General features: G+C 40.8%; 1 protein-coding gene across 3 annotated transcripts in view; it reads right to left on the reverse strand.

Annotated features, from left to right (window-relative positions):
- tecpr2 (tectonin beta-propeller repeat containing 2) overlaps nucleotides 1-11,861 on the reverse strand; it is a 45,478-nt gene extending 33,617 nt beyond the window's left edge. For 2 of the 3 annotated variants that reach the window (XM_021307146.2, XM_012879703.3), the window contains exons 1-8: nucleotides 11,573-11,861; nucleotides 5,967-6,094; nucleotides 4,364-4,504; nucleotides 3,118-3,246; nucleotides 2,907-3,038; nucleotides 2,677-2,834; nucleotides 2,409-2,562; nucleotides 991-1,143 (exon numbers count right to left, since the gene is read on the reverse strand). In XM_021307146.2, the coding sequence (XP_021162821.2) occupies nucleotides 991-1,143; nucleotides 2,409-2,562; nucleotides 2,677-2,834; nucleotides 2,907-3,038; nucleotides 3,118-3,246; nucleotides 4,364-4,504; nucleotides 5,967-6,047 (948 nt within the window). In that variant the 5' untranslated portion in view covers nucleotides 6,048-6,094; nucleotides 11,573-11,861. Of the gene's footprint in view, nucleotides 1-990; nucleotides 1,144-2,408; nucleotides 2,563-2,676; nucleotides 2,835-2,906; nucleotides 3,039-3,117; nucleotides 3,247-4,363; nucleotides 4,505-5,966; nucleotides 6,095-11,568 lie in introns of all 3 variants that reach the window. The other variant, XM_036151153.1, reaches the window with a different exon arrangement.
- Nucleotides 11,862-12,910: the final 1,049 nt, after the last annotated feature.

Here is a 12,910-nt window from a genome sequence, read left to right on the forward strand (position 1 = left end):
CACACTGTAGGATATCAGGGCAAGACAATCCAACATGTTGAATATTCCTGATTTGAGGTTGGAGCGGTCTTGACGTTCCACCGAGTGAACCCGATCACTCTTAACAAACCATACATGGGAGGAATATCTCTTAGACTATCTTAAGAAACACGGCGATAGTCAGCGCCTCTCAGAAGGGGAAGATCGGGGGGGGAGGAAATCGGGCTAAAAATCCTACCAGGGTGTGAATGTGTGTGTGAATGACTGATTGTAGTGTAAAGCATTTTGGGGTCATCGGACTTGTTAAAGCGCTTACCTTTAGTAACAATAGTGCAACATCACCATGGTAACCTGTTGGACAGCCAATAATATGGAGCTACTTTTATCTATGTTGGATTTACAAAACCTCTATTGATATTGCTTCAACTATTAGCTGTAAAAATGTAATATTCTTATCACTCTTTTCAGAAAGTGAAACTTATATTGATTTAATATATAGATTTAATTTGAGTGAAATGTTTCAAGCTGCTATTTCTTGTAATTTTGATGATTATGGCTTACAAATAATAAAAATCCCAGCATGGCTCCCACGTCCCCTGGAGCCTCAGGCCACTAGATGGAAGCATATCGCTCTGAAACGTGACCCAAGTACCCACACAAACAACGCCACACACAGAGTTTGAACTTTTTCATGATATTAAGATGTTTTGAGTTTTGCTAGTATATTTCCAGTTCACTGATTTAAGCAGTAAGGTTCCTAAACTCAACAGGCGTGTCATTTTTAGCACTAACGTGACCAGCAGAAAAACTTTTGTTACAGTAGTTCTGAATACTGACAGAATGATTAATCTATTTTTTTGACCATGAACTCAAAGGAAGAGTATACTTAACGCAGACTGGCCTCCTGACTAGGTTCTTACATAATTGCTGTAAGACTGAGCTTTGACCCTTGGTAAAAGTTCGATTACGTAGAACTTAAACAGCAGAATATTCAATAGAAAGTTGCATTACCTCATTGAGACAGTCAAATACGTAAATACTGTATTCATTCCAGCTGAGAATCCAGCCTTCTCTGAGAAAGCAGCTCAGCAGGCCCAGCTGACGGTCTGCTGGACGGTACGCGCCAACCGGATCAGGTCGTGGAAACAACTCAAACCGAGGAATCTGGAAAGGACCAGTAGACAGAAAAGCAGGCAGGCGGAGAAATTATAGTGCTTCGTGAAATGATTGCCATCCCAGAAAGCTTTGTACTTCTCATCACATCTACAGCCACTAACTTTAAAGCATTTTGTTGCGATGGTGCTTGACAGACCAAGCCAAAAGAATCTTGAAGTGGACGGAAGAGGATGAATGGTTTTCAACATTTTTACGGAAAATAATTTGTGGTGTGCGTTTGTATTCACCATGCATTAATCAATACTTTGATAAATCACCCTTGGGCTCAGTCACAGCTACAGTCCTTGAGGGAACGTGTTTGCTTTGAACATCTAGAGACTTTAGTCCATTCTCCCTGGCAAAATGCTCTCTATCCGATCAGTAAAACTGAACTGTACTGAATTTTTAGATTACTTTTCTAGAAATAGACGACAATTGAAAGCTCTTTACAAAAATGCGGCATTGACCACTTACAAACACGCACTTTTTTACATGTGCCGGGAAGAAGCTGTAATGGAACCCACAACTTTCAGCTCCCAAGATGACTACTCTAACCCCTGAGCCCCAGTTACCCTGTGAGATAGTTAAGGCTTGGTTCAGAACTTCACCCTGCATTAAACTTATTCACAACCTTCTCTCTGACCTGTCTGCTGGGTTCCTTGGTCTTCATGATGCTGGCTGTTCTCTAATGTTCTCTAACAGACCTCTGAGGCCAGAGACAGAACAGCTGCAGTTAGAACCTGATTATATAACACACAGCTGGACTCTCTTTACTAGCCAGAGGACTTATGAATGCTGCTGGTTTCCCTGGATTTTATTTTCTAGTATCAGAGTGAGGAGCTGAACGCACACTTCAGCGGAGTTAGGGAGTTTGCCCTGCAATTTGCTGGTTACCGGTTGGCAATTGCTGGTGGTCAGATGTATGGCAGCCTCACCTCTGTCAGTCTGCCCCAGGGCAGCTGTGGCTACTAACATAGCTCACCACCGTCAGGGTGTGAATGAGGGAATGACTGATGTGTAGTGTACAGTGTTTTGGGGACATCGGACTAGTTGAAGCGCTTAACAAGTACAAGCCATTTACCATTTACCATGTTTATAAGCAAAAATCTTTAGGAGTTAGGCCTTACTTTGTGTTAATCAGTGTCATAAAATCCAAATGAAATACACTGAAGTGTGGTTCTAACTCGACAAAATCTGAAAACGTTCAAGTTGTGCAAAATTCTTTTGCAAAGTACAGTAAATATGTATTGCCTTAAGGAAAGTTTTGTATATACCTGTTTGTCAAAAAATGACTTGAGAAGTCGAGTGTCCTCCACCTCTCCTCTAACATTAGACCTCCACAGCCTGAGCCCAGGTCGGGCGGCGTACACCTGAAGATCGCTCTGTTTACAAAGGGCCGGCAGAAAGCAAGCTCCAAACCTGCCGGTTCTGACAAAGCAGAGAAACACTGTCAGTGCTGCCTCCTGCGCTGACATTTAAGACAACGTGTCTCATTGCTAATGAGTCCATGTTACTGTAAAGCACATAAGTGAGGTTTGGTACCTCTTGCGGGGTTTGGTGCCCAGCTGCAGCACTTCCTGTTTCTGTGTACAGTAAAGCACGGACCTCTGCTGCGTCGAGACCAGCAAAACCTGATGTCTGTATTCCATCTGAACCACAGCTGACGACTCCTCTAGCAGCAGCACCGGTTTACACACGCCCTGCACACATTCACCTTGGTCAGTGTGTGATAGAAAAGGTGCCAATCAGTCAGGTATCACACCGTGTCTTACCTGGTCCAGGTCCAGAGCAGAGAACACCACCCGTCCTTTATCATCTCCAGAGAACAGCTTCATTCCGTTGGCGCTCCAGGTTAAAGATGTGACAGAGCCTTTATGGAGGCTGACAACATCGAAACGCCTGAGCTGCAGAAGCAACAACAAGTGAGCTGCAGTCGCGTGATAACAGGAGGACTACAGAACGGACAGATGTGTAAAAGCCAACCTGCTTGTTGCGTCCAGGAAGCGGGGACACCAGCTGGAAGACTACAACTCGACCCAAAGCTGTTCCAACAGCCACCAGATCATCAAAACAGCTGAGCAGTTTTACCGCCGTGATCGCCTCACATTTCCCCTGTTAGACACCCAGACACACAAACACAATCACAGTAAGTCAGCAGACAAGCCGTCGCTCTTTCTAGCTTTGAGAATCGACAAACTAGAACATCCAATTTAAAAAATGTTTGTTACAACCCTAAGGCACTGGAACTACAGCGCTCTGCAGAAGTATTCACTCCTCGAATACGTTCAGGTTTTAATCAGGTTACAACAAAAGATTTCAACGCATTTCATTTGGGACTTGATGAGACAAAAGGCAGCGGTTACTTCTGAAGAGAAAATAACATTATATATGGCATGCATATTTTTTTTTACAACTGAAAGCCTTTAAAGAGAGGTGAGCCCCTTTTACTCAGATATCCCTAAATATAATCCAGTTCAATCAGTGGCGTTCAGAAGACACCTAACCAGTAAAAAGAGTCCTGCTGTGTGGAATGTAATCTCCGTCTAACTGCAGCCGTTGAGCTGAGGAGGGCAAGAGAAAAGCCACTGGTAAATTAAAACCAGCAGACTTGTTCGCACTTCACCACAAGACCGAGCTTGTTGAAGAAGGTGCACTGCTCAGATGATGCCAAAACCATATGTATGATAGAAAACTACCACTGCACATAACCCTTAGCACACCATCCCCATAGTGAAACATGGTGGTGTCAGCATCATGCTGTGGGAACGCCTTCCTCGGCAGGGACAGGCTCGTTGTTAGAGTTGATGGGAAGGTGGATGGAGATAAATCCAGGAAGAAAACCAGTTAGAAGCTGCAGAAGACATAAGACTGGGGTGGAGGTTCACCTTCCAGGATAACAACCACCTTGAACATACACCCAGATATATTATGGGATGGCTTAGATCAGAGCAGCTTAAGCTGTTAGTCAAATGAAATCCCTGAATCTGTGGCAATACTCGATTTTTCACAATTGGTCTTCATCATCATTATTAGAGAAAAATTAGCAAAAGCAAACATCCTAATGAAGAAAAATCCAAATTATATCAATACGTTTCTATTTCCTACAGAGGATTGTGAGGAGATTTGATCCCAAAGGTTTCCAAATGTGGTTTGTGACCTTTTGAAACATGAGCTACAATAAACAATGCTGTCGTTTGATTGATGAGGACAACATGAAAGGAAGTCTGACCTCTACGCTGTACTTGTTCATATGTGCAACCCGACGACAGGACAGGTAAAGCATGCCGATGCTGCTGCCCACTGCCAGGAAGTCAGAGCTGCTGTCCAGAGCTGTCAGGTAGACCACCACAGACCTGAAGCCACGCTGCACCTAAACACACACACACACACACACACACACACACACACACACACACACACATACACACACACACACACATACACACACACACACACACACACATACACATACACACACACACATACACACACACACACACACACACACACACACACACACACACACACACACACGGTTAAATCTGTCCATCACCTTTGTAACAGACCAAAAACTGAAAACATTATTTACATTGATTTATTAGAATATTTCCTTGATTCACTAGGGGTAACCCCTACCAGTTAAACTATTTACAGTTGAAACCAGATATTTATGTATATGCAGTGTATGATAAGAAAATTATAATTTTTTTGCTCTGTCTAACATTGAATCATACTAACTTTTTCCTCTTTTAGCTCAGTATGAGCTAACCAATTTGTATTTGTTTGTATTTGCTGAAAGCCAGAATAATGAGAGACTTTTGTAGATTTTTTTGTTATCAGATCCAAAACTACAAGATGATTACTTTGTTGCATGTGAACCTATTTGGGAAAGCCCAGATTGTGATGTCATGACTTTGTAAGCTTCCAATTAATTTGTGAGTTAAATGGAGTTATTATCTTGGGATTTATTTTAAGTCAACACCTTAAACACTTTACTTCCTTGTATGGCATCATCTAAAGAAAAAAATCTAAAGAAATCAGTTCTGTGTCCCAGAGATGAACGGGATCTGGTATGAAATGTTTGAAATAACCCCAGAAACAAAGCTAAAGACCTCATGAAGATGTTGCGAAAATAGTAAGTGTGTGTCATCATTGACAGTAAAATGAGTCCTTTATCAACAAGGGGTGAAAGGCCACACAAAGAGGAAGACATGATTACTCCAAAAGCAACATAAAAAAACAGATGACAGTTTGCGAACAGACGATGATCCTAAACATGACTCCAAAGTCAGTGTTTTGGAGGGGCCATCAGAAAGCCCTGATCTTATTCCCATAGAACATTTGTGAGTGGGCACACACACACACACACACACACACACACACACACACACACACACACACACACACACACACACACACACACACGAAAAACGTGTCTTTCGAGAAAGAATTGATAAAAAGTTAATGGATTGGAGATCAGGAGCATTCCTGAAGCTTAATTGCTTTTTTCCATTCCAATGTAAGTTTGGATGTTTCTGGGATCATTGCCCTGTTGGAACTCCAAACCACTTGAGTGAATTAGAGAAGAACAAAAATAAAATCAAACTTATGACCCAGTTCTTGTTTTTAAGTCATTGATACATTTTGTTGTATCATATTCCACCTCAATAAAAAAAGAACGGTTCAAACGCATTATTACAAGCGCACAAAGAATATGACATTCAAGCCAATGATGGGTGGACGTAAACTTCTGACAGGCCCTGTTCCCCAGCTTTTGCCCTGGTTTAGCATATGTGGCTTTACTTGTACGATGGAAGGATTTAGGTCAGTACCTTTGCAGGGATGGCGTTCAGCAGATAATACAGCGGACAGAACTCCCTCAGGATGGAAACCGAAGTTGGCTGTGTTGTCATGATTCTCCCTGGGGATGCCTTAGCAGCTCCTGGTAATCATTTCAGACCTAAATAAATGATAAAAAAAATACTTATGGTTGTCAATTTGGGGATTTATTACAAATGAGCAGATGTTTGTGGAAGACTGGCCCTTCAAAAGGGGCCGGCTCTGGACAGCATGATTTTAACTAAAGCTGTGGACTTTAAACACCGTTAACCAGACTGACATTTCTCATGGTTATGTTCTGCATGTATAGTGTTTCTGGGAAGTTCTCACACTGCTTCACTTGTTCCACGGATAGTTATGTTACAGCCTTATTAAAAGATCTATTCAATTAAAGTTTCCTTAAAAAGCTCTAAACACAGCACCGCATAATTAACAAAGGAAAACTATTTTTTTGTTTGTTTGTTTTTACAAATATATTGACAATAAAAAAAACTAAGAAACACAGCCTCTCATTAATACTTTGTTGATGCACCTTTTGCAGCAATTATGACCTGAAGTCTTCTTGAAAACAATGCCTCATCAGGTCTGCAGAGAGAATCATCAGGGCTGGCCTGCTGTCCATCCAGGACCTACTCTGGCCACTCTACCATACAGGACTGACTGGTGGAGTGCTGCAGAGATGGTTGTTCTGGAAGGTTCTCCTCTCTCCACAGAACAACACTGACGCTTTGACAGTGTGACCATCGGACTCTCTGTAACCTCCATGACAATAGAAGGCCTTTCTCCGTCAGCCGCTCAGTCAAGACAGCTGTCAATGTCTAGAAAGACTGTTGGTGGTTCCAAGCTTCTTCATTACAGATGATGGGGGCCACTGTGCTCGTGGGGACTTTCACAGCAGCAGAGATTTTTCTTTACAACCCTACATTTATGTCTTGAGTCAATCCTGTCTTGGAGATCTTAAAGACAGTCCCTTTGTTTCACACTTGGTTTGTGCTCCGACATGCACTGTCAGCTGTGGGGAACCTATATAGACAGGTGTGCGTCTTTCCAAATCCTGTCCAATCAGCTGAATCTACCACAGGTGAACTCCAATTAGGCAGTAGAAACATCTCAAGGATGATCAGTAGAATTAGGGTGTACCTGAACTTAATTTTAAGATTGATGGCAAAGACTGTAGATACACACATTAATATGATTTTCTAGTTTTTTCTATTATTATTTTAAACATATTTGCAAAAAAAAGTTATTTGTTTCACATTATCATCATTCTACATTTTGGGATAAGGCTGGAACTTAATTTACTGTGGAAAAAGTGAGATGCTGTGAATACTTTAAAGATGGTTTTGATAATTATAGTGTTATACATGAAGGCACTCAAATACGCACAATAAGGAGCAGCAAAATATTATGAATTATCTTTACATGGCGTAGCTGTTAGCAGCCCTAAGCGTCATAATTGTGGTGTGTGGGTATGTGCCCATTCATGTGTGAACTAAATGTTACTAAGTGCTCAAATTGAAGGGAACTGGACTTCACTTGTTCCCAGTTGCCTACTTTAAGCACTTAGCATCATCATGTCCTGGATGACTGAGAAGCTACAACAGTGAGCTGCTAGCACTGTGGCCTTGACGCAAGAAACCCCTGGGTTCAAACTCAGGCATTTTTGCACAAGGTTTGTACTATCTCATGCAAACAGGGGTATCCATGAATACCAATGACACTACATGAACCACACTCAGGCGGGTCATGCTGTCACACACAGTACCGCAGGACGGAAATATATGGATCCATACAGGGTTGATCAAAGACACAATTAGCCCATATTATTGTGACATGTTGACTCGTGTCAAACTGAATCTGTTATGAATATGAATGAATGGAGCAGCTGGTGGAGTTTCTAAAAGTTAAAAGGTTTTACGTTGTAACCAGAAAACGTAACAATATCTTTTTGACAATTAATTCTCATGCCCATTCAATATAAATATCATATAATAAGAAAAGAAAAACTTTTTTGTTATAACAAGATCGGTTTGTATATTGTAATAATGCAAACATACGTATATATGGTGTAAACAATTTTTCAATTCAATTACATTTTATTTACATAGGGCCAATTCATGATACATGTCATCTCAAGGCACTTTCCAAAGTCAAATTTAGTCAGATTATACAGATTGGTCAAAAAGTTTCCCATCTAAGGAAACCAAGCAGGTTGCATCAAGTCTCGACCAGCAGCATTCACTCCTCCTGAAAGAGCGTAGAGCTACAGTGGACAGTCGCCTGCATTGTCCATGGCTTTACAGCAATCCCTCATACTGAGCAGGCATGAAGCGACAGTGGGAAGAAAAACTCCCCATTAACGGGAAGGAAAACCTCCAGCAGAACCGGGCTCAGTATGAACGGTCATCTGCCTCGACCGACTGGGGTTAGAGAAGACAGAGCAGTGACACAACAAGAGAGACAAACAAGCACAGAAGCACACATTTGATCTAGTAATCTGTTCTACATTAGATGGTAACAGCGGGTGATCATGGACCAAAACTGGGAGTAGGTTCCACAGGAGAGGAGCCTGATAGCTAAAGGATCTGCCTCCCATTCTACTTTTAGAGACTCTAGGAACCACCAGCAGATCAGCAGTCTGAGAGCGAAGTGCTCTGTTAGGAACATACGGGGTAATCAGAGCTCTGATATATGATGGAGCTTGATTATTAAGGGCTTTATACGTGAAAAGGAGAATTTTAAATTCTATTCTGGATTTACCAGGAAGCCAATGAAGGGAAGCTAAAATTGGAGAAATGTGATCCCTCTAGTTGATTTTCATCAGACAACATGAAAATAAAATTAGTACAAAAGTTTTGACATTATAAAGCTCTGTTTTTCCTTTGTTGGAGTGCTTGTTCTATACTCCCGCAATGTACCTTTTAATTTGCCAAGAATTCAAGCTTTACCCTTAAATCTTGGCACTAAAATAACTTTTTTCAATCTCTAAAGGCTTCACAGATTTAAAAGGTGAAAGGCTTTTATGTTGCCTTCCTTTTGCCTCTAAAGCAGGGGTGTCAAACATACGGCCGGATCCGGCCCGCCGAACAATTTAGTCCGGCCCTGTGGCTAAATGCATTATCATTATAAAAAAAAAAAATAATAATAATTTATTTTTATGTTAATTTTTTTTCCAGTGTCCTGTCTTGCAATGTGGCAATAAGATGCCACAAAGAGCTCATCAGATTTGACTTTCACAAGTGGACAAGATAAAAGGAAGAGAATGATAAAACAATTATTGAAAAAAAACATGTACTTCGTTTAATTGAAAATATGCAGTTCCTATATTGTCCACGAGGGGCGCTGTGTTTTAATTAGCAGATTAAGCTTCAGGTGTGGAAAAATTCAAATCATTTCTTAATTTTTATCTGTTTGATGTATTTTGTCATGCAGGACAGTGTTTTTAAGTTCCAAAAAATATGAATAAATGTTTTTCAACATTGTATAATCACTGTGATCAATTCTTATGCATAATGCATTTAAGTAAATGTTTAACTGAGTAAAAGTATTGTTGAAATTGAACATACTTTTCTTAAAAACGCTGAGGTTATTCATAATATATTGTGTAAAAGTGAAATTAACTTAATATAAAAATCAACAACAAGTCCACATTTATTAGTTCTATTTAGTTAACTCGTGTGGCCCTCTTGAGATCAGATTAAGCTGTATGCGGCCCCTCAACCAAAATGAGTTTGACACCCCTGCTCTAACGTCAGGATTAGAATCTCAGGATGATAACACCGTTTGTAATTTAAACACTGAAACAACAGTGTGATTTGTTAATGTCATGCTCAGTTATCAGGGTAACTAATATTAACAATACAAACCAATAAGATGTTTCTCTGGATTTTGTACATTAAAAACTTAAACAAACATGTTATCGAAAGATGTATACAGAGTAATGTTTAGGACCACATTTATTAGACACAAAATATCAAACATAAAACATTGAATACTGCAGGTATCTCCATGATTTATAGGTGCAGCAGCCATATTGAATCTTGAAGTTGGAGAAGGTGACTTTCCAAGATGGTATTCCAACTTCACAGAAGAGTCTATAGTAGTTGATTTTTCTGAATAGAAAACCTGTAATTCCAACTTTCATTATTTTTCTACAAAGAAAAGGGACTTTTGTGTAAGGCCAGTTGATGAGTCCTTTCCATAGGTATGGAAAATGGAGAAAGACAGTTTATGAAAAAAACACAGTTTGAAGTTTTAAAAACATTATATTGCATTTAAAAGCTTTGTGTCTTAGTGCCCTTCTGTTATAGTATTCAGTGCATATATTGAATACAAATCTAAAGAAACACTGCTGAAATCACTGATTCTTATTGCAGTCGAAATCAAAGATGTTGCTGGTTTTATAAAAGCCACAGAGGAGAGGCCAAAGAGGCAATTATGACTCTGGAGCCGCAGGCTGAACATCCTGTCATAATCTTTGCTTTTACTATCTAATTATGAAAATGTAAATACAAACGTTAACAATGATCTTATGGAAGATATTTCTACAGCCAGGCTCAAAATGAAACCCGCAGAGACTATTAAGAAGAAAGAAACGTGGCCAGAGGGATGGATGTTTTAGACAACGGGATAGGGGAGGGAATACAGTTTAAATCACAATTAATTTCTTGTAGTCTATTTTTGCCAAATTTCCATAATGTGAATTGTAAGAGGCCATAGGAACTGTTATTGGCACTAGGTTCTGCTTTTATTATGTGTAATGGCGCTATCTACATGTACTTGGAATTTTGAGATTAAGGTATGAAAATTTAACTTAAAAAAAAAAAATCCCTGAATTGAATTTAAACAGTTTAGAAAGTGAAGGGTTTTCTCAGTAAGACTCATTTAAAAATCCAATATGGTAGCCACATGAGAGGGAGTGATAACTGTGATATGATTTGCACTTCTGATTGTTTGCATCTTTAAATGTCATTAATCAGTCACTGGCATGGTACTGTTCACCTTCTGTTAGTTAAATGTTGCTACAGTGTTTGAAAGTAGAAAGGGCTGTGAGTAGAAAGTAGCCCCCGGCTTGTGTTGCAGTCAGCCTTAGTCCCTGGGTTAAATGATGATCGACTCCCAGGGCTTTCCGGACTTGCAGCGGAAGCAGAGCTAAACGGGTCGTGGCGGTGTTCCGAGACCTGGGTTGTGATTTCCGAGGTAAATGCGGGGTAAAACAGGGGCCGTGCATGCCAGCTTAATTACATGTCAACAGAGATCGCTCTGGCACACCCCGAATCAGACAAAACCAGTCGCTGGAAGGTTACAGCACATCGATATGTTGTGTTTTAGGGAAACATTAAAGTGCTTAATTGGGGAGAGAGATTGGGGTCTGTCCTTGCTGCGTCCTGGCTGGGTAATGCTAGCCCAAACCCCGCAAAACAAGACGACTTTTGAAAATAAACCAAACCAGAGTGACACAACGAAAGCTATTAACAACAACAAACATGGTGGTTCTCATTGAGCTGCTAATCCGGGCTAGCTAGCATCACCTGAAGCAGCCGCTCCGGTAAGCAGAGCTGAACAATGACAGCAGGAGGAGAAAGAGCGTGGTACCTACTGGGAGCTCAGCCTGACGATGGATGCACCCAGATGTTAATCCTGGTGATTCTACTGCGGCTGGATGTCGAGGAGCGGACAGGTGACATCGCCCAGCATGTACAGGAGCTGTCTGAGCCAAGCTGTCAAACTACGCCTCCTACAGGCCACGCGCCGAAACAACTGCGTCTCCGTTGCAGTTTCTGTTCCTACACTGTATCTTTCAGATACTCAAATAGATTATTTAAGAAACCGGTCTACTCTTTCAAATTTTCACATTTGCTTTAGATATTCTCGCCATAGTATATCTTTTTTAGAAATTGAATGACGTCTTGCAGGAAAGGCTAACTGGAAAACCAGGAGACTGGATTCATCCTTCCATTGAATATTTTATTTTTTTAAATTTCTGTTTTAATTCTCTGGGCTACCCATATGACACTCCATTCCTCATAATATCCTTCATCATAACAACCATGAACTTTCTCCGTGGTGTTCCTCTTCTTCTTGGCTGCTCTATATCTCTTTTTTTTTTTTTTTTTTTTTTTTTTTTTTTTTTTTTTTTTTTTTTGGGCTGCTCTATATCTCACATCCTTTGGGGGCTCTTGTCTGACGTCATCCATCAATCTGTCCATCTCCACCACGTCCTGGAGGTGGCTCTGCTGATCCCCAGTAGTAGCACAACTACCCCAGTCCTCACCACTGTGACCGACCGTAGTGAATTCCCTAAGTGTCCTGCACCACCCTCCTAAACATCTCTGACACTTTTGCCTCCTTATATGGTAGCACATTTCCTGCAACACAAATCACACTTGTTCTTGAAAATTTGCCTCTTATACATTACTCAATCTAATTGAAAACACGAGGGGAAAAAAAACACAAATAAGTAAAAATAGACCTACATGTTGAAGTCATTTTTTTCTAAAATGTGAATTTCACTTAGTATTCTTTCTTTATTTTACCTATGTAATAAATTGGGGCTGCACAGTGGCACGGTGGGTAGTATTGTTACCATGCAGCAAGAAGGTCCCTACCCTTGCCCTGGGTCTTTCTGCATGGAGTTTACATGTTCTCCCTGTGCATGCGTGGGTTCTCTTCAATTACTTCACAGTGCAAAAACATGACTGTTAGGTTAATTGGCCTCTCTAAATTCTCCTTAGGTGTGTGAGGGTGTCAGAGAATGGTTGTTTGTCCTGTCTGTCTATATGTTGCCCTGCAATAGACTGGCAACCTGTCCAGGGTGAGCCCCGCCTCTCATCCATTGACAGCTGGAGATAGGCACCAGCAACCCCCGCGACCCCACAAGGGATTGAGGTGTTACAAAATGGATGGATGTAATTAAATAGGCAATGCAAGGCAGGGT

Source organism: Fundulus heteroclitus, chromosome 19 (assembly GCF_011125445.2).
Source record: "Fundulus heteroclitus isolate FHET01 chromosome 19, MU-UCD_Fhet_4.1, whole genome shotgun sequence".
In the NCBI taxonomy this organism is placed as follows: domain Eukaryota; kingdom Metazoa; phylum Chordata; class Actinopteri; order Cyprinodontiformes; family Fundulidae; genus Fundulus; species Fundulus heteroclitus.